General features: G+C 37.4%; 1 protein-coding gene across 1 annotated transcript; it reads right to left on the bottom strand.

Annotated features, from left to right (window-relative positions):
- Positions 1-423: 423 nt before the first annotated feature.
- Positions 424-23,506, bottom strand: LOC115629840 (REPTOR-binding partner). Its single transcript, XM_030526421.1, has 4 exons — positions 23,378-23,506; positions 890-971; positions 707-828; positions 424-646 (listed from the first exon to the last, which is right to left on the bottom strand). The coding sequence occupies exons 1-4, from the start codon at positions 23,420-23,422 to the stop codon at positions 545-547; spliced, it is 351 nt and encodes a 116-aa protein (XP_030382281.1). The 5' UTR covers positions 23,423-23,506; the 3' UTR covers positions 424-544.
- Between the last annotated feature and the right edge of the window lie 2,375 nt (positions 23,507-25,881).

Below are 25,881 nucleotides of genomic sequence, written 5' to 3'. Positions count from 1 at the left end.
AATAAAATTTATTTAATACATACATACAGTTTGAAAAGCATACATTTACATCATCGTGGCTTTTTGTGGAGAGTACAGGCTATTTTACTGTCGCACTTGCTCGACTGTAGCACTTGTAGACTGTTGTTTACTTATTATTCTATAATATGTACAGAGTATATCAAAGGCGGGACACCCGACTTTAGCTTCTCTACCTGTTTTAATATTTTATGTGTTTAACATGTCAAAGCAATAGGACCATTTAATGATTTATTACAATATTACAATCGGTCAGATCGCCCGATCATGACGATCTCATCGTACTGCAGATATAAGCTTTTAACAAAAGTTACAGTACTATAGCTTCAATATAAGTATTTTTGACCGCAGATTCCATACATGCGTTGGTGCCCGTTTCCGCCCTAAGTTTAAGTTTTCCAAAACTGATTCTTGAATATTTATTTATTTATTTATTAAACATAAGAAATCTAAAATTAAAAAAGCAAAAAATAAGAATGTGTTTTTAGATTATTGTGTAAGTTTAGTAATTCCAAATCTTTGTAGCCTAAGAAATTATTTCTTGTTTAAGAATGCCAATTTCTTCGAGCAGTTGATCTAAATTATTCGATGTGCTGTTCTCCGTTAAATTCTCACTCCATAGCATGTACTGGAATTACATGTAGTCAAAATTTACTGATTTTAAGTTTCAATTATATTCATAACACACACGCTCCAGTTCAGTCCGTAGCGTAATAACGGCCTTTTCCCTATCCGCAACTAGCTCTTCTAGATATTGGTAGCGTAATTTTTTCCGAGCTCGACATTCTCTTGCACTTTGCCTGCTACGCTCTGAAAGTGTTTGAAACAGATTATTAACATGTTTATATAAAAATGCATACAAATATTTTACCTAACTTCGCCTTTATATCTATCTTTTCGGTAGATGTTTTTTTTCCTGGCTTTCGACCTCTCTTACCACATTCTTTGCGTTCCTGCCAACGAATTGTACATATGCACATTTTAAAAAAAGATTAATTTGATTCAAATTCTTTTTACAAAGTATCAGAAATTCTATGTTAAAATGATTGATAAAAACTACATGTTTAGATGTAATTGAAAACAAGTAAAAAAGCTTAAGTCGGGTGTCTCGACTTTGAAATACTCCGAATTTCTGTATTTAAAATAATTATAGAAATTTAAAAAAATTAAGAAAATTAAAAAAAAATTTGGATCGATTTTACCTCTTTCGGTATTCGAACTCACGTAAAGGGTGTATAATTGCACATTTACATAGCAATTACGTCTGTGTGAGTGTATGAATGCCTATGCGCATCTATTCGTGTCTGTGTAAACATGTTCGCAGTAAACCAAACAGCAACATCAACAACAGCCGCGGGCAGCAGCAAATATATTTATGCAGCAACAAATATATTTATGGCTATAACTTCTTGTTAAATCGGTCTATCATAGTCAAACTTGGCATACACATAATAACTAACTGGGGGTATTTTAGTTCGAAATTCCAAGAATTACGGGAGTTAGAGATTTGCATGGGAGAGGGGGAGGGAGGGAAATTCCAAAATATACATTTTCTGCGTATTCACATAAGGCATCTTGGACTAAAATTTGGTGTCCCCAGGTCTTATAGTCTCCGAGATACAGGCGATTATACGAATTGAAAATCGGGAAAACCCCCATAGGGGGGAAGTGGGGGGAAAATCAAAAAATAAAACAAACTCGTATAGAATATACACATAAGGCATCTTTGTGCAAAATTTGGTGTCTATCACTTATAGTCTCTGAGATCCAGGTGTTCATACGGACGGACAGACAGACAGGGCTAGATCGACTCGTCTCGTCATGCTGATCAAAAATATATATACTTTGTGGGGTATGCCACGCCTCCTTCTGCCTGTTACATTTTTCAGCTCCCGCAAACCTAATATATAAAAACAAGTAGAGAAGCTAAAGTCGGGTGTCCTGACTTTGAAATAATCTATACATGTGTTTAGAATAATTATAGAACTTTAGAAAATTACGAAAATTTAAAAAAATGTTGATTGATTTTACCACTCACGTAAAGGGTGTATATTTGCACATTTACATGGAAATTGCGTCCATATGAGTGTATGCATGTTTATGCGTGTCTATTCGTGTCTGTGTGAGCATGTTTGCAGTCAACAAAAGCACCAACATGAACAACAGCTGCGGACAGCGCTTGTGCAGCAAATATATTTATGGTTATAACTTCCTGTTAAATTGGTCTATTATAATGAAACTCGGGATACGGACACATAATCACTAACTGGGGATATTTGCCAAATTTGAAATTCCAAGAACTACTGGAGTTATGGAAGATCACTGATTCCACGGGAGAGGGGGAGGGAGGGAAATTAAAAAAAAAAAAACAAGAAAGGAATGCTAAAGTCGAGGGGGCTCAACTCTTAAATACCCTGTACCTGCCACGAATAAGGAAAAAACGAAATGACCAATCCTGATGAAACTTGGCATACGGATACAGCCTTGCCTAGTGCTGAGGGGAACCTGGATACCAAGTTTGGTCATTCTAGCTCTTGTACCTTGTGAGATCCTTGCGATCATACAGACGGACATTGCTATATCGACTCGGCTTGTCATCCTGATCAAGAATATACAAATACAATATACTTTGATGGGTCTGCCACGCCTCCTTTTGCCTGTTACATACATTCGCACAAAACTAGTATAGCCTTTCACCCATTGGGTACAGGCTATAAAAAGTAAAGCCATTCGTAGAATCGTTATCTCGGCGACTTTAACACGTAGGGACATCAAATTTGAAGTCCAAGATGCCTTATGTGAATACAAAGAAAATGTGTTTTTTGGAATTCCCCTCCAGCTGAAATTTGTTGTCTTCTATGGTGTAGGTGAGCAATAAGAAGCGACTTTGGAAAATTCGAACGCCGGGGTAAAGCGGGCACCAAAGATTGTATGAAAAATCTGCAAATTTTATTTGATTAGCTTCAAATTGGGTTCGTGTAATCTATAAAAGAATTCAAAAAAGACTGCATACTTGGTTTTTCACCATTTTTCCTGGGGTATGAAAGGATGTTTTTCCGTGGAAAAATTTGAAACACAATCAACCCCCCACAGCCCAAACGGTAAGAGCTAGGAAGTTAAAATTTCAGCTCAAGTATCCCATCATAGTGTAGGTTAGCACTAAGAAGGGATTTTTGTAGATTCGAGCTCCAAGTGGGGAAAATGAGCTCCAAAGTTTGTTTGAAAAATCCGCATTTTTCCACCAATCAACTTCAAATTTGGTTTTTAAATTGTAAATTCTTAAATTAGTGATTAAGCTTGAATTAGTATTTTAATATTTAATAACGATCGATAGGAAATTGAGATGGGCATTGTCAGTGCTTTTTGATCGTGGCTCATCGCGGCATTGACACGAGTGCCGTGTTTCATATTCCGAGTTCGAGCGTGACCGTATTGACAGGTAGTTCGAAAAATTATCAAGTGCTAGATATAATCAGAAATAAGATAAAAGACCCTGCTGATATGGTGCTGCACAGTGGTTCCGCCCATAGGCCACCATTCAAAAAATGCATGCGAAAAAAAATTGACAAACAGTAAGCAAACTGTCTCTAAAATGTCCAAGCTTTTCTAGTGCAAACCAGTTTTTTCTGAAATTTTAGTGCGCAGCTGTAGGCTGGGAGAATTTTTTACAACAAGTGCAAACCTTAAAGTGATCAGTTTATTAATTAATAAAGTTATTTTATTTTTTATTGTTGACCCTACTTTTTTGTTCATTTTGTGTGTGTCTTCATTATGTTTACTTAAACTTTTAGTTGTGTTCCCCCCCATTCCCAGATTTCGATCTTCTTTAGTGTATTTGATAATAAAACAGTATTAAAATAATAAAACAGTTTACGTTAGCTGCAGATATTTGCAGAGCTGTGCATAATCACAACAGTATACTAACGACGTTTTTTTGTTTTAAAGGTCAAATTTGCCTTGAAAAGCGGTTGTTTTGTCTTGTGTTTGTGCTTTGTCTGTGTTACCTTCTTTCGTGTTTTGTATACTTATTAAGTTAAAATAATAATTCCTAATGCCTTTTTTTAAAGTTGATTTTAAAAGGCGACTCTTATTAGTTTGTCTTTACAGGATTATAAATTTTCAATCGTTGGTGAACAGAAATGGGTACCAATGTAGAAAAATTACAGTAGGCGATCGACCATTTGCAAAGCAATATTGAAGATATCGGCTTTGAACCCGAGATGAGCGAGCTCACGAAGTGTATTGGATACATATGTGAAAAAAATTTCATCATTTTAGATTCAGTATAAACGTAAGAAAGTAACCATACTTCAAAAAAAAATCTTATTGGCTAAATGCAAAAGAAAATATTTCAATAAAACGCACGGAGAGTATACCTCAAAGAATCAGTAAAAGTGCCAAGCGTGGACGTAAGGTGATTTTAGTGAGCCTTCCAAAAGAACAAAGCGACGAAGAATTACTGAGCTGCCAAAAAGCGACGAATCTGCTGCTTCTGCTTTACGATCATGCAACATTCCAATAAATCAAATGTCTATCAAAGCTGGCGTCGCACTGTGTGGCCTTAGGCCGAAACAGCTTGCGTAAATCAAAATACTGAATCTTTCTGGTATTATATTAACTACATTATGCTACGAATGATTGATGTTTTGAATTGTTAGGAGTATTAATTTTATGCATTATTTAATTAAAAATATGTCTTTTGCATTTGTAGTTCTCTAGAAAATGATTTTCTGCAAACTACCTATTTTTAGGGTAATTTTCAACTTTACACCTCATTACCTGTCTCATATTTTCAAAATATGTTCCCAATATATCCCTTTACGTAACTGTAAAAACTTTCATGCGTCTTGATCCGACTTTGGCCTTTAAAGCATTAAAACGCAACTTCGAAAAAAATCAGCAAAAAAGGCGCTTGTTGGCGGAGTCGCGCCAGTGTGTTCAGATATAAAGTCATAAGTGAGTATACTAAAGTGAATAATGTTTCATTACTTTAAAAGGCGAAGGCGTAAGGTGAACTGCACTAAGAATGAGGCAACTCATACACGTAGAGAGTAAGTTACCAGATCGCTACTTTGATGTATAAACATATGTCATGTATGGCCATATTTCATCAGCGCTACCCGGGTATAAGAACAGGTAGATTCAATGTAACAGCTATTACGAAAATTGTATTTTGCCTTATGGTTACAAAAATTTCCGAATTGACCAACATTTAATATTGTGTAACCCAAATGTTTAATAACAGGTAGTGTAATTTAAATTATAAGGTGTAGAGCATGCAATCTTTTTGACCCTTTTCTAAATTGTATTTTTTTGGTTTAAAGTATTTGAACAGACAGATAGGGGTTTTAGTTTGTTATCCAAGGTATACGTATAGAATTAGTATATATTATCCATAGTTTTGGTGCAGCGCAATAGTCTAGGAAAATATTGCACCGGAAACTAAATTCAACTTTGAGCACATATTATGCAGCTCCTAGAAATTATAGCACAATGCGCAATGACTTGCTTTAAAACCTAAGAATTTTTCTTTCAAATAAAATTTGTTTGACGAAATTTACTTCATCTGTTCAGGAGATATGATTTTGCAACGAAAAAAGTCAGAAGGCCCCACCATGCATCGACAAGGTCATATTATTTCTCAGAGGCAAACATGAATAAACATCAATATTTGCTAATAAATTCTAAAACGTCCTTCGAACTTTTACCAAGCTACAAGCTATCGCTAAAAGCGAAAGCATCCAGCTACCCCGATTAAAATCAGTGTGAGTGAATCACAAGCTGAAGGTGTGTTCCAAAGTAAACAGGACTTTAAAAAAAAAAACAGAACAAATGGTTTTTTCGGCAAAATCAATTTTTATTCAAAATAGTCTCCTTCTGCTGCAATACAGCTTTTTGCGCGATCCAAAAGCATGTCGAACGAGTGTTTTAGCTCGTTGGCCGGTATGGCCGCCAGTATGTCGGTGCAAGCCTTTTGAATGGCCTCTACGTCTGCATAACGCTTTCCGTTCATGGGCAAATGTATTTTTCCGAAAAGGTAGAAGTCGCACGGTGCCATATCAGGTGAATACGGCGAGTGGTTCTGAGCAATTTTTGGTCGTCAGTCAATTTGTGCGGAACAAACCGTGCACACACCTTTCGTAAGCCCAAATGTTCGGTCAAAATGCGATAAATCGATGTTTTGGAGATGTTCAATTCCATTTCCATCAATTTCAATGACGATTTCGGCTGATTTTTGATGAATTTACGCACAGTTTCGATCGAATTTTCGGTGATCACGAATTTTGATTGGCCCACATGTTGATCGTCATTTATGTCCTCACGACCACTTTGAAAACGTTGAAACCACTCGTGCACTCTGCTACGGGATAAGCAATCATCGCCATAACCTTGTTCCATCAATTGAAACGTTTCGGTAAAAGTTTTACCAATTTAAAAAAAAATTTAATGTTGCCTCTTTGTTCGAAGCTCATTTTCGCACCGATAACACAAACATACTGACACTTAAAACGCAATAACTTCACTTCCAATCGATGAAATATGAAATTCGCACTGGACAATCGATAAAGATAGCAGATTCTAACGCACTTGTCGACATATAGATAACACCACCTGTTTACCTTGTATTTATATCTTTGGTACTATCTACCACCCTCACTACAAAAAGTTTTGGTTCATTCTCCGAATGTTATAAATTATGCTCTTTTCCCAATCGGGAATTATCTGAAGAAGAATCAAAAAATAATGCGAAAAAAAAAAAAAAAAACGCAAGGATCAGAAAGTATAAGAGCTAGAATAACCATATTTGGTATTCACATTCAAAAAATAAGTGAACGTCGTAGACGTAGGACGTATTTTTATTTCGCTCCGCCGTGTTTTAAAAATATAGTGCAATTAACGCCAAATTAACCAAATTAATTCGCGAAAAGACGGTCAGGGTATGCATGGGCACTTATGCTCGCGTGACCCATGTAAATTGATCATATATTGTGATTAGAACTATAAAAAACTAACTAAATTTTGTGAAAAAAATAAAGTAATGCCAACGAATAAGAGCATAAGCTCTGTAAACAACAAAGAAAAAATTAACCAGAACCGTGCTCGGCAGCAACAACAACAATACGAACGTCGACTTTCGTCACTTCGTAACAACACGTACTTTTCTATACGCGCACCCGATGTAACGGTACCAACAACAACTGCATTACTGCAAGCTAATTCGGAAAGAGAACGCTCTCTCTCCCCTGCGTTAATATGCTCACCCAGTACATTGCAAAGTGGGTCATGGAGTGCCCAGTGCCCTTCTCCAGACCTCTACTGTCTTACCAATGAATAGCTGATAACAATAACGACCAGTACAATGCCCTCGCTTACAACTGTCTTCGACAACGACAACAACAACAGCAGTCTCTCAGCGCCCCAAAGCACGTTAATACAGACCGCTATGTGCAAATTAAATGAAAACTAAGCCCACAAGCAACTAAGAGAAACAACGCACCCAAAATAACTAAAATAGCAAAAAACACTGTGCAAACTGAGGCGCTGAAAAACAATAGATTTGCGATTCTTAGTTTACCTAAAGAAAATAACGCCGAAACAGCTAAGGCCAAGCAACTAAAGCCGCCACCTAATATGTGCGGCAGGCAAATTGTACAGAATTGGTTAAAAAACTCAATACCAAAATTGGCGAAAACAAATTCTATGTTACCTCTATAAAAAGGGGTAGCATAAATGAAACTACAATACAAGTCAATGATGAAAATACCTATCGATAACTGGTCACATACCTCGGGATGAAAAGATAAACTACTACACCTACCAACTTAAAAGTACCAAGGGATTACAAGTGGTTATCAAAGGAATCGAGCCAACAGTTCCAGTCAGCGCGATAAAATATGGACTTAAAGGGCTAGTGGGATTGAATCAATTCTGGCCACTCTAACAAATACAATGGTAGCAATACAATAAACAATGCAGGAAATTATGCGCAATCAAAATCTCCTTCTGGAATTACTAATCAAACAGAAATCTACTTAAATGGTTTCACTAAAAATATATTTCTGGAATGGGAATGGCATTTCACAGCACAAATGCGAGCTATTGCAGTTTCTCAATCAATATGACATTGACGCCATGCCCATATCAGAGACTGGCCTAACAAACAAAAATTATTTTCACCTCAATGGCTACAGCTTTAATACGACCAATCTTCCCGATGGTAAGGCTCATGGAGGTACTGGCATCCTGATAAAGCGTCGCATCAGGCACTATCCGTTACCATCCATGCTACAACTTATCTACAGGCCACAACAATTCATATCGAAACACAAAGCGGCAATTTAAGCCTAGCCGCAGTATACGCCCCACCGCGCGTCTCCGTTTCAGAGGCAGAATTTGTACATTTCTTCGACCTACTAGGTGACCGCTTCATAGCAGCTGGTGACTACAATGCCAAACACACACATTGGGGATCCCGACTCATCAACCCAAAAGGAAGACAACTACATAACGCTATAATAACACCACGAAACAAGCTTGACTTTATTTCTCCGGGCTGGCCTACAGATCCAAAGAAGCAACCAGACTTGATTGATTTTTCTGTTACAAGAACAGTGCCACAGGCTCAGATTTGTGTGGAGCACTTAGCCGGCCGTCAGCCAATGGGTATCACAAGGGGATCAACGTGTAATCACCAAGCCAGGTGGTACGCGCCGTAATTGTGATACACCAGTGGAAGTGCGACTATACTCTCCGCGCGAGGGCGGCTGGAAGCAGGCCCTTGGCACGGTCATGTCTCTGCCTCGTGGTGCTGACTAATGGAAGTCCGGCGAGAGCTCAAAACTCTATAACTCTATAAACTAAGCGTAGGCTGATAGATGCGTGGCTGAGGGGGTGCTCAGCCTCTACTATGCGAACTCTGGATACCTGCCGACCTCCAGTTTTAAGTCAGGCTTCCCGTGGTACCCGGGCTATGCCACGGATGACCCACCCCTTCCCGTCTACTCGTGGGACCAAACAACCTTTCAAAACCTAACAAAACTAACAAAAACACTGAGACCGGATCTCGCCATAAGCCGGACGGGATTTCTAATCCCTCAAACCAAACGGTCATAAATTTGACTGTCACCAGGATGGGAACTCCCAACAGCTCCCATCCCATTGCTGCCAGTGCAGGTGGAGACGATCCGACACGAAAGATCATGTTGGCAAAACTTTTTCTCCGACATCGAGAACACCTCTGACGCCGCAAGGTTAAGAAAACTTCTGTCTAAAACTCCCCCCACGTTGGGGTACCTTCAAAAGCCAGACAAGACCTGGACGAACTCAAGTGGGGAGTCTCTCGAACTGCTTCTAGGTACCCACTTTCCACAAGCACTAGACTGACCAACAGCACGCCAAGCGCGGGTCCAGATCTCAAGCTGCCTGATATATTATCCGAGAACAATATCAGGTGGGCAATAAAAAGCTTCAAGCCCTATAAATCAGCAGGGCCGAACAACTCTCAGAGCTGTCAAGCTCTCAACATGCCTACTGTAAAGGCAGATCCACAGAGACGCCTCTCTACGCCGTTACTTCAAGTATTGAAAAGGCCCTCAGTGCCAAACTTTACACACTAACCGCATTCCTAGACATAGAAGGCGCTTTCAACAATGTGTCCCCAAACGCCATTACTAGCTCACTTACAGACCTGGGTGTGGATGACTCCACTGTGGAACTGGTAAGACAGATTCTCACCAGGCGGTCCATCAAATCCACACGGGGGCTGTCCACATCATCCAGATATGTAAGCTGCGGAACGCCTCAGAGCGGTGTCCTCTCACCCTTCCTATGGAACGTGGCAGTCAACACACTCCTACGATCCTTGGATGGGATAAGGGGATACCGCGAGGTGGCTGATGATGTGACCATCTCCTTTTCGGGAAAATTCCCTCAAACTTTGTGCGAGCGCATGACCGATGCACTGAGCATACTGTCATACTTGGGCGACGTAAAGTTCCTAAGCGTAAACCCCAGCAAAACAGAGCTGGTACTATTCACTAGGAAATATAAAATTGCTCCTCTTTACCCCCCATCAATGAATGGGGTACCTTTAACCTTCAGCAGTTCAGCCAAATATCTAGGTTTGATACCAGATAGGAAGCTAGACTGGAACCTGAATATCGAAGACAGAGTGAGGAAAGCCACAATCGCACTCTACACCTGTAGGAAAGCCATTGGACTGAAATGGGGCATGGCCCCATACGTGGTCCATTGGCTGTACTGCAATTATCAGACCCATACTCCTATATTGGCAGCCATCGCTGCCAAGAAATTCGTCTCTTCATAGACTAAATAAAGTTCAACGGCAAACTGAACTAACGATCTCTGGTGCACTCCGCACCACCCCCAGCGACGCACTAGATGCGATTCTGGTAATTCTCGCAATACATCTCATGGGGAAAATGAACGCCACGCTGGCGCACCTTCGCATGAGAGAAACCAACCAATGGTCAGAGGAATGTGTTGGTCCTGAGAGGAAATGACATAATCCCCTCAGTCACTGACTATTGTACCCCAAAAGAGTACCTCCATACTCCCTTTCACACCATCATTCCTTCCAGGGATGAATGGAATTTTGGCCCTCCAGGCCCCGAAAATTCAATAAAAATATATACAGACGGTTTTAAGCTGGACAACCGCGTAGGCGGAGGTATCTTCTGCGAAGAACTCGGCTCGATGTCAGTGCAGGCCTGTCGCAAATTAGAACTCTGTAGGCTGAGCAGAAGCCAATGCTCAGCCGTAATCAGAGCCATCACGGGGCACTGGCTGGTGGGCATCCATGCCGCCAGACTAGGACTTCAACACAACGACTTATGTAGAAGTTGTAGAGATGAAAAAGAGGAGGAAACAGTTTCCCACCTCTTCTGCGACTGCCCAGCTTTGTGTAGGACCAGAAAACGCTTTCTAGGAGATGACCTCCTCCCAAATCTGTCGGCGCTAGCAAAAAGAAAGCCGATAGACATTTCTAAATTCATCCGGGCATCCGGAGTCAGGGTTTTCATAAGCTATGGCTGCCGCACCTACCTACCTAACCGATCTATCATCGGATCACTCGCCAATCCTTCTTCACCTTTATGACCACCCAGAGTACTCGGAGCGCCCACACTTATTAACTTCTAGAAAAACTGACTGGCTTAAATACAGGAAGTACGTAAGTTCCCATATTGATGGCTGCCCAAACATTACTTGCAAAGATGACATAGATACCTCAGTTGAAGCATTATCGCCTAACTCAAAGGAGCGGTTAAAAATAGCCAACCAAATACTACGCAAAGCCCTAGAAGATGAGAAACACCGAGCTCAAATGGACTATATGGAGCAACTCTCCCCAAACAGCAAACGATTCCCATTGTGGAAAGCTAAATCAGGCGTATGTCCACCTATCGAGTGTGATTATCCATTACGTACACAAAGAGGAAAGTGGGCTCGCAGCAACGCAGAGAAGGCAAATCTATTTGCCGCCCATTTAGAAAAATGTCTTCAAACCATATCCAGCAAAAAATAGCTTTGTGCTCCCACTAACCAATCACGCCTATCGTATTCCAAGCAGGAGAAGTTACAAGTGTCATTAAGGGCCAAGTTTCAAAGCAAAAAAAAGCGCCGGGCACCGATTAAATTTCCCCCAAAATGATCATTGAATTGCCGAGCTGTGCAGTATATTTTCTCACCATCATTTTCAACAGCATGATGAAATGGGGCTATTATCCTCAACAATGGAGAAAATCTGTCATCACAATGATCCATAAATTCTTGGAATTTTGAACTAAAATTTGGTAGTCACACCCAATTAGTGATTGTGTGTCCGTATGCCATTCATAATGATCGGTCAACTATGAAGAAAGTTATAGCCATAAATATAATCTCTGCCTGCGGCTATTGTTGTTGCTGCTTTGGTTCAACATTGTGCTGCATACATAGACGCAGAGGCACGATTCTGATGTAAATTTATTATATACATGTGTTGATTATTTTTTTAAAATAATTTTTTTTTTGCGTTCTATCTTGTTCAGAAGTTCAGAATATTTTTTTTAGAATTTTTGTAAAAATTTCATAACGATATGACAACTAGAAGTATTTATGACTGCCGTCCCATGTAAGCAAAACCATTGTGTGCTGTCTTCCTACGATACACCACTATTTACTTGAACAATTGTACCTTTGCGTCAGGGAAACTTGACAATAACACAATACTACGAGAAGATGGAGCGGAAGCTTACGCTCCTCATAAAAAAGACAATAATGTCGTACGATGGGACCTTGGCTGCCTCCCTTAACGAAAAATATAGAACAGATGCCTTGAAAGTATTTATTTCAGGCACCAAAAAATCCTTAAGCGACATCCTTTTTTCGGCACGTCCCAAAGACCTGCCATCAGCCCTGGCCTTAGCCCAGTAAGGTGAGTCAAATCATGAGCGTTTCCAATTTGTAAATAACTATGCAAAAAGCCTCGAGGAGAAAGCTCACAGAAGCGAACGACAGCAAAAAAGTTTAATTATGGATAATAACAGCCAGCCACAGGGTAAAATAAGTTTAGTTATGGATAATAACAGCCAGCCACAGGGTAAAATAAGCAAAAGGCACAGAATAATAGCTATTTCCCAAAACAGGAGCCACCCCAACCCCAATTGACATTTCCTATTCAATTTCCAATTCAACAAATGAACGATGACATTAACGCCGAAAATATTGAATACGAGCACCGTTTGTAGAGCGAACAATAGCAGGTAAAACAATTAAATTACTTATTGACACGGGTGCTTCAAAGAGCTATATAAAACCACTTACAGAGCTAAAAAACGTAATTGCCGTAGATAATCATTTCTTAGTTAGTCACTTCATCGCTTTAACTCTATCCAAAAAAGTGTTTCATGCACCTTTTCAAAACAACAGCTACATTCTTTTTATTCTTTAATCTGACAACATTTGATGCAAATATGACTTATCCTACTAAATAGCGTAAATTCTGGGAAGTACTGCTATGTTTATGTGGATGATGGTATCATTTTCTTGAGAAGCATGGAAGACCACGTAAAGCATATCACACGGGTGTTGAATAAACTATATTACGCAAATATGAGGGTTTCACGAGAAAAGTCATAGCTTTTTAAAGAAAAGGTAGAGTATCTTGGATTCATGGTCTCTAGAGGCGGTATTAAAACAAAGTTTATTTACTATATGATATTTCTCTTCCGACACTCTCTAAAGTTTCTTAAGAGTTTATTTCCCAAATAGAAAATATAGCACAATAAATATTATGTATGGTTATAAGTACATACATACATATCTTGGTTACGCGCCGGGCGGATTGCCAGTCCTTACTTAACTGGGTGCTTCCTCAGCACGTTGCACGCACGGTCGAGTTATCCCCGAAATGTCCCACGCGGGAGATTTAATTTTGATTTAAAAATCAGAACGTTCCGCCATAATAGGAACGTCCGGAAACGCGGATATGTACATATGTACATTTTAATTTTTCATGCAGGCGCTATCTACCTACATATGTATGTACATACATACATATGGATACGTTTGCATATGTATGTATTCAATTTTGCAATTCAACACTCATATCTGTCTTCAATTCAAAATATGTTTGTTGTGAATAGAAAAGGTGTGTTTCTGCTTTTGTAAATCGCATTTAACATTAAAACGGTAAATCGCATTAAATAGGCGATCAGCTGAGATGCTAGAGATGGGCATCAAAACTATCGACAGTTGAATTTATCGATACTATAAATAGTTCCATCGAAGTTTGAATGCAATAAAAAGAAGATTTAAATAAAAATATTTTATAATTTATTGCGAATAAAAAGAAAACATTTGTATTAAAAACACTGGTTTATACACTGCTTGTGGCTTTAAAAAACATCAGCAATCAGAAATTTATTGAATGCTCGAGTCAATTGTTAAAAGCTGTCGATAGTGCCATAGATACTATTTGCTATGGCTGTAAGTTTGCATTTGTTTGATATTAAGGGTTGTTTGTTATTTGTTGTTGTCAAATCGACCAATGTCTATTTACATACACACATATGTACATATACATATGTATATGTACAGTGAGTCAGAGCTTATTTCGTGCAGGCGCAAAAATTTGAAATGCCATTACAGGCAAAATATGAACAAAAGCCAAAAAAATAGAGTGTGCTAATCGGTTGTCGCGCAGTGTAAGGCATCTTTGTGCAAAATTTTGTGTCTCTAGCTCTTATAGTCTCTGAGATCCAGGTGTTCATACGTACGGACAAACAGACAGACGTAGATCGACTCGTCTTGTCATGCTGATCAAGAATATATATACTTTATGGGGTCTGCCACGCCTCCTTCTGCCTGTTACGAATGTGTGGTCGACTTCATATTGCCCCCTTGCCCCCCGCGTGCGCCCTTGTAGTCCGTTTTCCTACATTGTTCGTTAATTTTTGTGATACTTTTAGTGTAGAGTAAAGAAAAATTCGATTTTATTTATTAATGTAAGCCCTAATGAAAATATACTAAACAAAGAAACAAGAGAGAACGTTACAGTCGAACAAGTCCAACAGTAAAATGGCCTGTACTCTCACAAAATGAGGAAAATTTAAAAAAAAATTAAATTGATATAAAAATTTTAAAAAGCTAATTCATTAAATTAATAAATAAAATTAATTTAATACATACACAAAAGACGTTTATGTACAGTTTTAACAACATACATTTACATCATCGTGTCTATGCTTGTTTATATTCGTATATGTATGCAGCACAAAGTTGAACCAACGCAGCAACAACAACAACAACTGCGGGCAGAGCTGCAGGCAGCGCATGGGCAGCGATTTTATTTATGGCTATAACTTTTTTCATAATTGACCTATCATGATGAAACTTTGCACACGGAGACATAAGACAAACTGGATGTAACTACCATAATTGATTTCAAAATTCCAAGAATTACGGAAGTTACAAAAAAACACGAATTGTGGGGAGTGCATTGAAAAAAAACCTAAACTCGTATTTTCTCGGTCTTAGAGAATCTGAATACCAAGTTTGGTTGTTCTAGCTCTTATACTTTCTGAGATCCTTGCGTTCATACAGATGGACGGACATGGCTATATTGACTCGCCTTGTCATCCTGATCAATAATATATATACTTTGTGGGGTCTGCCACGCCTCCTTCTGTGTGTTACATACATTCGCACAAAACTAGTATAGCCTTTTACCCTCTGGGTACCGGGTATAAAAATTTCATCGATTTTACCACCCTTGGTATTCGAACTCACGTACGAGCCCTAACCACTTTTAATTGGTACGGCTACGTTTTTTTCGTTAGTGAAACTTTTAATGACTTATATTTCTTTTTAAGTGATTATTGCATAAAGATACACTGCGCGTCATTAGGTTAGCACACCTACATCATCTACAGGCTATAAAAATTACTTTTGAAAATGTTAAAAAGTTTTTAATTAATTAGCATTTCCTGCCCTGTCTTGCACTAGACGAATGAACATACATACCAGAGAACAACTACGAGTACTACATTTTCGGTCCTATTCGAGTATTTACCCATACTCGGTATGATTATTTCATTTGGGTATAGTGACAAGCAATGACTGGTTGCGAACGAGCCCTCAACGAACACTCAGTTCGAATCAAAACTGCAAAAACTTAGGAGTGGTTGTGACCGAAACTTCTTGCATGAATTCAAGCAATGATTGGTTTTAAACGAACCCTCACCAACCAGTCAGTTCGACTCAAAACTGCAAAAACTCAGAAGTGAGCGGTTGTGACCGAAACTTTTTGCCTGCGTGCAAGAAATTATTGAACGTCGTATTTACAATCGTGCCCACATGACCGAACCGCTCATTCTGCAAAGTCTGGTTTGTTTCGATCAGGACCCAATCATCTTAAACGAAGTAACCGAGCCTGAACTGTTTGAAAGTAAACCAATCAAGACCGGTGCTTGTTCGTAAAAATAGAAAGATTGCTCATTCAAGTTCAATCATAAGAAAAAGGCTGAGAGTACTTAACTCGTTCGAGCTCGTTTGCAGATCTAATTTGATTGAATTTTCAGCAAGGGTGGTCGAACATACTCGTTGAAGTTCTCTGATACATACACATGTAGATGTGTGCATACATTCACACATTGGGGTCTCACATTTTGCTTTGGCTATTTCTATCGTTTGCACGCAACTACACGAACAGCTGCTTTTATGTGTGTCTGTATGTATACTATGTTGTCCCCAACTGTTTGATATGCATTTTATGTTGTTTGTTCTGCCTGCATTTGTAAAGCGAGACCTGTTTTCCTATATTTTGAAAATCCTTAAATGCAAAGTTGTAGATTTAGTTACGTAGATTATATTAAATAAATAAATAATAAAACCCTAATACTTCAAGCTCCAACACCGAAAAACCGAGTATGCAGTTGGAAGTATGAACCAAATTGGAAGTTGATTGGTGGAAAAATGTGGATTCTTCAAACAAACTTTGAAGCTCGTTTTCTCCCACTTGAAGCTCGAATTTAGTGCTTACCTACACTATGATGGGATACTTGAGTTAAAAAAAAAAATCAATTATGCAGTGTTTTTTTTTTTAATTTTTTATAGATTACACAAACCGAGTTTGAAGCCAATCAAATAAAAATTGCAGATTTTTCATACAATCTTTGGAGCCCGTTTTCCCCCTTTGGAGTTTGAATTTTCCAAAATCGTTTCTAGTGCGCACCTACACCATAAAAGACATCTTATGTCGAAATTTCCTAGCTCTTCCCGTTTGGGTTGTGCGTTGATTGCCAATCAGTCAGTACAAACTGTTTTATATACATATATAGATTATGTATATTACAATATTATGTTTTAAAATAAGCATCGCCCGTAATGCTTCTACTTTAAGTGACGTTTTATCAATTGCCGGACTTGCGGGACGTGTTGGATGTTTTCCGGAACAATTTTTTTTTCTATTTTTCAATGCGGGACGGTTGACCGCTTTAGTGTGCAGGAAAAAACAAAAGCTCGTAGTTTCTTTCAAGTTTGGTAGAATAACCAACCTCTTATACTTTTTGAGATCCTTGCGTTTATACAGACAGACGGACATATCGACTCATCGTAATAAAGAATGTTCTGTGTGTTACAAACATTCGCCATAAATTAGTATACTCTTTGGGTACAGCTTATGAAAACACAGTTTCCAGCGAAAATGGAAAAAGGCGCAGCAAGAGGAATGGATGAAGATCACGCCAGAATGAACCCCAAATCAACTGAAACCTTTAATATCCTTATGGGGTAAACGTAGAAAAGTACACCAATTACACACATACAATTTTGTTAATTTAAGGTTAAAGAATGCCAAAAAGATAAATTTTTTTGATTCTTATATTTTAGAAAACTGGCAAACAATTTTCTTAAAACAAATACCGATTGTAAAGAGATATGTATTTGTATGTTATTTTTAATTTTTCAATTTCTTCAACTTACACATGTTAGGTACAGTATTATATTTAACAAGGTTAAATTAATATAGCTAAACAAAAGGTGCTGGCATAGGCATCGATGTATGCCTATTTAAATTTTTCAATAGGTAAGTTTCATACACAGCCTTACACAGGTTGACTTGATGTTCATTTTTATACCCTGTACCCGTAGGGTAAAAAAATTTTAGATGCCTTATGAGAATACGCAGAAAATTTATATATTGGAATTTCCCTCCCTCTCCCATGCAAATCGTAACTCCCATAATTCTTGGAATTTCGAACTCAAATTTTCAAATACCCCCAGTTAATTATTGTGTCCGTATGCCAAGTTTCACTATGATAGACCGATTTAACAAGAAGTTATGGCCATAAATATATTTGCTGCTGCATAAATATATTTGTTGCTGATGCTAGATGCGCATAGGCATACATACACTCACATAGACGCAATTGCTTTGTATATGTGCAATTATAATTTTTTTTATTTTCTATAATTATTATAAACATATGTACAGAGTATTTCAAAGTCGGGACACCCGACTTTAACTTTTTTACTTGTTTTATTTTAAATATTCCTTACAGGCTATTTTACTGTCAGGCTTGCTCGACTGTAGCGTACTCTCTTGTTAAGTATGGGTCGCCTATGGGGTCGTTAATTGGTGCTCCTGTATTAAAAAGGCAGAACCAATGGAAAATAGCGGAACTCGTTGATCTGAGTTCTGGTAAAGGGCAGAGCATCATCGAACGCATTGTACGTGAGAATAGGGTAGCCATTAAGTGTCGAAATGCTCCAAATTAGATTTTCACGGATTCGGATTAGCGGCGTATAGTATGAAAAATTATAGAAAGCTCCATGCTATCAGCCCCAAATCAGCCGTACAAATAGAAGATGAACTGGGTAAGAAATCCTCTGCACAAACTTTCCTTTGTGTGCTGGGGAAATACGCTTTCAATGGTCGACAACCTTTAGGAAGCCGTTTATGTTCACAAGAAATAAGATGTGCCAACTTTAATTTGCCAAGGATTTCGTTCTGAAGCCAATCTTAAGGTGGAACTAAGTGATTTTTGCAGACGGGTCCATATTTAATATCAATGGGTCCAACGGAAAGCAGCGGGAATGGCGTATGCCGAATAATCCGCTTCAAAAGAAACTTTTTATTCCTACATTTAGGCCTGTATGTCTGACTCCGGAGTCGGGAAATTGGTTTTCAGGAAAGAATCATGGATAAGAATATGTACCCCGCCATATTGAAAACTAATTTGCTCCAAAGTACGAATATGGTAGGTTTGGGGATCTTTTTGGATTTAGCTATTAGCAAACGGCAAATTTAAAACATAAAGAACGCCATTTTGGAAGAATGGCAAAAAACACCATTAGAAACTACAAACAAATTTCAGGCTTCTATCAACACCCATTTGAAAATCCTTATCCAATATAAAAATAGCTAAACCAAATATTAACTATTAATTTAAAATACATTTTTGTTAAGTATGAAGCCACTACACGAAATAAGCTGTGACCTAAAATTGTCGTGCTTTTTTAGGTTTTGTTATTTTTTATTTAAATATTATTAATAGAAAACAATGCAATCCCTTTTAAAATATTTATAAGTTATCAACAAATTGGCGTTTAAATTTTTGGCTATTGTTCATATTTTGTCTGTAATGGCATTTCAAAGTAAATTTTTGCGCCTGTACGAAATAAGCTGTCACTCACTGTATGTCAACACAATTTTCAATGCAACTTCAAAGATTAAATATGGCGGATTGCAGAAATATATACATTTCGTTAATAATCTATTTCTTCTACTAAATATAACGCAAAGTTGATTTCCGTCCCAGATGGACGATTTATAATTTTGCTCTGTGTATATACATACAGTGGACAAAAAAGGTTTACATACACTTTGGTTTTAAAAAATACTCGATTAAATTAATAACTTTTCGAACAAAAAATGAGCCCAAAGTCTTCAGATTATGATTGGATTTATATTTATTAACACAACAGCACTTTTCCCTTACCTATCGGATTAAAAACAAGGAAATATGATTGAAAATACAAAAAAAAACTGAAAAATTCACGCCAAAAAAGTTTACGTGCAGCAGCCAAATCTTAGCTAAATTTTTATATTTTAAGTATACAAGGTGCAATTCAAAAGTTCCAGGACTTTTATTAAAAAACGAAAACTATTTTTTTTTTTGAAAAATTTATTAGTCGCCTTCAAAATAGTCTCTTTCCGCCTGAATACAACGTTTTGCACGTTCAAGAAGGTGATCGAACGACTTTTTTAGGTCATTTGTCGGTATAGCGTTGAGGATGGCGGTCGCCGCCTGTTGGATGGCATCAACGTCAGCATAGCGGTTTCCTTTCATGGCCAAATGTACAGTGAAACCAACAATTATTCGTACACTCTTTACTTTTGACTTTAAAGGCCTATATCTTCGCTGTTATTTATAATACACAACAATTTTTAATTTCAAATGAACACTTAATATTTATATTTTATATTTTAAAAACAATAACAATTTCATAATCGGTAATGGAAAAAACTTAATCTAATCAAAATAAGGCAGGTTTTTACGTCCATAAATTATTCGTACACTTTGTGCCTTATCATGTTTTCTCATCGCATGTAACTGTAATTGGCAATTCTTTTTAAGGAATTTCGTTACCGTCGCCAGCATTCAGCATGTACATTAGTTTTCATTCATTCTTCTTTGATTTTTAATTAGTGTTGAGACGAATTTTGATTGATATAGACGCAATGGGGCGAGGAAAGGATATTTCACTTGATATGCGTAAACATATTCTTAAATTGTATACAGAAAATTATTCTCTTCGCGCCATTGGCAAATTAATCGACAGATCACACTCTTCTGTACAAAGTATAATACAGAAGTACGGGAACACAGGGAGTTTGGGTACAAATCATAAACAAGCTGGGAGACCAAAAATTCTAACACAGCGTGATGAGCGAAATATAGTAGCTGCTGTTGTCCAAAACCCAAAAATAACCACTTCAGAACTATCCAAAAATATTGAACAGTGTAGCAACAAACAAGTGTGCCACCAAACCATACGCAATTGCCTATACAGTGCTGGTTATCATGGAAGGATTGCACGGCGAAAGCCATTCATTTCGGCGGTTAATAAAAAAAAGAGGCTGGAATTCGCCAAACTGTATTTAAATGAACCAGATTCGTTTTGGGAAAACGTTATCTTTAGTGATGAGTCCAAATACAACATTTTTGGGCACGACGGCCCTCCCAAAATCTGGCGAAAAGCGAATGAAGCCATGAAAGAGAAAAACATTATTCCCACCGTCAAGCATGGTGGAGGAAATGTAATGGTTTGGGGATGTATAGCTGCATCTGGACCTGGAAACATGGTGTTCATAGATGAAAAAATGGACAAGCACATTTATAAAAGTATTTTGGAGAGAAATTTACATCCAAGTGCCACAAAGCTCGGGCTCGATCCCAAAAAATTCTTCTTCCAACAAGACAATGGCCCAAAACATTCATCATATTTGGTACAAGAGTGGCTGATATATCACTGCAAGCAGCTTAAATCTCCACCCCAATCACCAGATTTAAATCCCATAGAGCATATATGGGAATTGCTTGAGAGGAGGATACGGAAGCACAATATAACATCCAAGGAATCCTTGAAAGCCGCATTAGTTTCTGAGTGGCAAAAAATTGAACCAAGAGAGACCAATAATTTGGTGAAGAGCATGCACCGGCGCTTACTAGCCGTTATTAAGGCCAAAGGCGGGCCTACAAAATATTAAAATTTAAATAAGATGTAAATTTAAGAAAAATAATTTGAAAACAATTAAGTGTACGAATAATTTATGGACGTAAAAACCTGCCTTATTTTGATTAGATTAAGTTTTTTCCATTACCGATTATGAAATTGTTTGTTATTGTTTTTAAAATATAAAATATAAATATTAAGTGTTCATTTGAAATTAAAAATTGTTGTGTATTATAAATAACAGCGAAGATATAGGCCTTTAAAGTCAAAAGTAAAGAGTGTACGAATAATTGTTGGTTTCACTGTAGTTTTCCGAAAATGTAGAACGCACTGACGATGATTTCGGCTGATTTTTGACGAATTCACGCACTGTTTTGATGGCATTTTTGATGATCACAAATTTTGATTGGCCCACATGTTGATCGTCATTTATGTCCTCACGACCACTTTGAAAACGTTGAAACCACTCGTGCACTCTGCTACGGGATAGGCAATCATCGCCATAAACTTGTTTCATCAATTTCGGTAAAAGTTTTACCAATTTTAAAACAAAATTTAATGTTGGCTCTTTTTTTCGAAGCTCATTTTCCGACCGATAACACAAACATACTGACACTTAAAACGCAATAACTTCACTTCCAATCGATGAAATGTCATGAAATTTTCACTGGACAATCGATAAAGATAGCAGATTCTAACGCACCAGTCGACATATAGATAGTGCCACCAGGGGGCGCTAGCTTCAAAAAGACCTGTTTACTTTGAATTGCACCTTGTATTAGTAATTAGTTAAACTTTTTTCGCAACAATTACAGTTTGTAACCGTAGAGGCATACTTTTCATTGAAACTTGGATGTCGTTTTCCAAATTTTTCTCCGACCTTTTCGATAATATTGTCTTTAGGGAATCCTTCGACATAATATTATCCTTGCGATTCACTTTGTCCAACAAATTCCAAATTTGTTCGAAAGGACTTATTTCTGGATGTTTTGGGGGTGTACGCAGCTGTTTAAAATTATAAAGAAGCCATTGTTTAACGAGATACGTGTTGTTTTACGGATAAGTGTTGCTTCAGCAACAAAACAATTTCTCATCTAGCCCACTATACTTTACCACACCATACTTTACAGTTAGAGTTATATTTTTTAAGTTTTTGGCCAAGACCAATGTCTTTCTCCACAATTGGTGTTCACCATCCAATTCAAAAATGTTGTATTGATATCCGTCAGTCCATACCACATTATTTCAAAGCGAACCTGACTGATTTGCATATCTTTTAGCAAATCGTAGGCTCTTCTCTCTGTTGACTTTCGATTCTAACGTATTTTTTGCGGGGTTCGTGCGTTATACCCATGGTTCTAAACAAATTTCGAATTTTTTGAGCACGTACAATGACCATAGCGCTTCGGAATGCTTCCTTCTGTTTTTTGAAGGCTTATTACTTGGGGTCCGCTTTTACTCCAGTCAATATTTGGCGTTCAATTCTTGCGGTCAGTATTTTTGGACGGCCAGAGCTAAGCTATGCTTGTAAAGTTTCCATATGAAATTTTAAATGTTTTTGCACTCAATGGATCCCTAAAAACTATTTTGACAATTTCATGAATAATTTTGTCTTCTACATACAGTTTAAGGATAATTCAAACCCGTGACCCATAATGACTATTCCCTGTTAAATTTGCAATAGAAATAATATTACAAACCACAAAATTACAAGCAGGAAAGAAGAATGTACGTAAACTTTTTTGGTGTGAATTGCAGCCATTTCTTCCTTTTTGCGAGGCTACTGCGTCCCATACAGATATTTCGTAGAATTTTTTGGGGTAGACTAAAATAAAATAGTGTCCTTAAATATAAGGTAATCAAAAAACAAGGAAGAATGTATGTTAAATAGGATTTTTTAAAACAAAAAATGTATTTTTATTAGGTGTACTTAAAGTTTTTTGTCCACTGTGTGTACATATATACATACATGACTGTACAAATGGCCATTCTATACATACATACATACAAATGCATGCATGTGTGTACTTTATTTATTTTGCAACGCATTAACCCATATGTACATAAATACAAATACAATTTATAAACAACAAGAACTTCTTTGATAATAATCACTTACTTTTGGCTCCTCAGCCGACATCATTTGAATACTTTCACAGTCCATATCAATTTCAAAAAGTCAATGGTCAAATCAACTTAAAAATTCGACAAAAACAGACGCTGCTCAATGCCTAATCAAGTGTGACCGTTTACTAAAGTTATACTTTTAAAAATACCAAGAAACACCGTTTCTTCAATCAATATATTTCGGCCTAAGGTCAGTACGCACATGAACATAAATTTTGCCGCAAACAATCAGGGGTGCCACAGAAAACTCCAGAGGTTTCGGCTACAGTTGTTTTTGAAAACTCACAAAATATACGTCGGTGCAACAGAACATCGATAGATTTAATTTAAAGCTATGAGACACAGCTGACTGTCGACGCTTACATTTGACTGACTAATTCTGTAAAGTTCCTGTAACAGCTGACTGTCGACGAGTACATTTGACCGATTAATTGTATTTAAATTCTGTAACGTACTAAATTAAATAGAAAACAAATATACCATTTGCATTAATATTAGCCCGCGAGCATTTGCGGAAACGCCAATTAATTGTAGAAAAAACACAACACGAATGCCTAAGAAGCGCATCTGAACCCACAACAGAATGTTGCTTATTAAGAATTAAATTTGTTTACCATATTTTATATATATATATAACATATAACATCATTTGGAATTTCGCGCAATTACGGCGCCTTCTTCCATAAATTGGGCGAAAACTGCGTCCTGTTGTGGGGATTTATGTTTAGCAAATATAAGCATTTGAAATTGAATTCAGATATTACAAACATATGCATACATTTGGTTTCCCTGGTCCGTATTGTATATTCAAATGACAGTTTATTATCATTCACATTTACACGCAGACCATCTCAATCGGCGACACAAAATTTACGCCAAGTTTGTTTAATTAATACACAGTTAAAAATTTTATTTTTAACTTTCGTTTGACTTACAACTTTAGACTTATCTCAGCAAAATGTGATGTTCGAAAAATGTTATGTTCTATTTGGGCCAATGAGGCATCTCTATTGTGCGGTTGTTGTGAATGCTGGTTTTAAGTATACATTTGGTAATTTGCTAATTTAATAATATTTACGTAGGATATGCAAAATATTTTTGATGCAGGTTGTTCAGAAAAACTATAAGGCTTATATTCCAATGATTATTTTTATTTGGAAAAATGAGTATGTTAGTGTTTTTAATCAAAACTCCTAGCAAAGCCAACAAGAGTTGAAACATCCCAATTGGTTTAGAGGTGAAACTATTTTGGAACCTCGAGATGACATACCAAGTTTGGTTCAGTTTGGGCGACTATTTCATGTAGCTGCCATATAACCGATATGGCCGATTTTCACTAACTTCAGTATTTTTAACTCTATCAAACCAGAAACCGGCCTATATTTTTATCCCGTGCAATATATTTCAGATCACAATACACGCAAGCCTGCCAAGTTAAATTCTGCGCAAGTCTATTTGGATGGTTCCGAAGCTTAAACTGGTACTTTGCTTACACCTTGGCGATTTCATCTTTAATATATCCAGTGCTGCCATTTTAGCTTGTTTCCCGCTAGATCTGGCTTTATTTTTAAAGCCAGTGCGGGAAAAATTCAAAAATTGCGGGTTGCGGGAATTCTAGCTTTAAAAAAAATTATTTAGCCTTTTTCTAGCTTTACTTTATTTTCACCATATATTTTGTCCCCTTTATCTTTGTCAACACTGAAAATCATGAATATAAGTAGCGATAAGCGACTTTCGATAATAAACTCGATCAAAATCACCTTGATGCTCGATTATTAACTGTTTGTGTGCAAATTTGTCTTCATTGAATTAAGAAATGTCTAAATTATACAAACAAAATGTTCGCGAGGTGTGGCTGCAGAGCGCCGAGTTTAAAGAGTGGCTCCGCAAAGATATTACGGATTCCGCAAGGTCTTACTGCAGCTACTGCAAGTGCGGGTTAACTGCAAAGCTTTGCGACCTGCGTGTTAACGCGGCAACCAAAAAACATAGGGGTGCACGAAGTGGCTTTGCACAAAACAAAAATTGGTTTTGGGCAAACGCCAACAAAAACAAATGAGCAAGAGGTAGCACTTTGCCTCTTTGTAACAAAGCACACTGCAATTGCTCCCATCGACCATCTAGGCACCCTTTCCAAAACAACAGCGATACCGCGTCTAGAATTAAGCTGCATCGCACTAAATGTATATACATTACTAGCAGGTATTGCCCGTCTTAACCCGGCTCAATATAATGTTTCCAATTGTATTTATTTTGTGTGTGCATAACCTACCCATATGTTTTCACCTTATAAGTTACCAGTAGGAAGGCATTTAAGGTATTTAAATGAACATTTTCTGTTCTTGACAAAAAATTGTTCAGTAGTCCGTTACATTTTTGTTCTTGCCAAACTATTTCGTTAAACGAACATGACCACTATAACTAATATTTTTTAAAGCTCGTTTTCCCCCCTTTGGAGCTAGAATTTTCCAAAAGCCTTTCTTAGTGTGCTCCTAC

This window comes from Scaptodrosophila lebanonensis, unplaced genomic scaffold (genome assembly GCF_003285725.1).
Source record: "Scaptodrosophila lebanonensis strain 11010-0011.00,11010-0021.00 unplaced genomic scaffold, SlebRS2 tig00000166-arrow-arrow-pilon, whole genome shotgun sequence".
NCBI classification, from domain to species: domain Eukaryota; kingdom Metazoa; phylum Arthropoda; class Insecta; order Diptera; family Drosophilidae; genus Scaptodrosophila; species Scaptodrosophila lebanonensis.
This window is presented reverse-complemented; position numbering and strand designations above follow the sequence as displayed.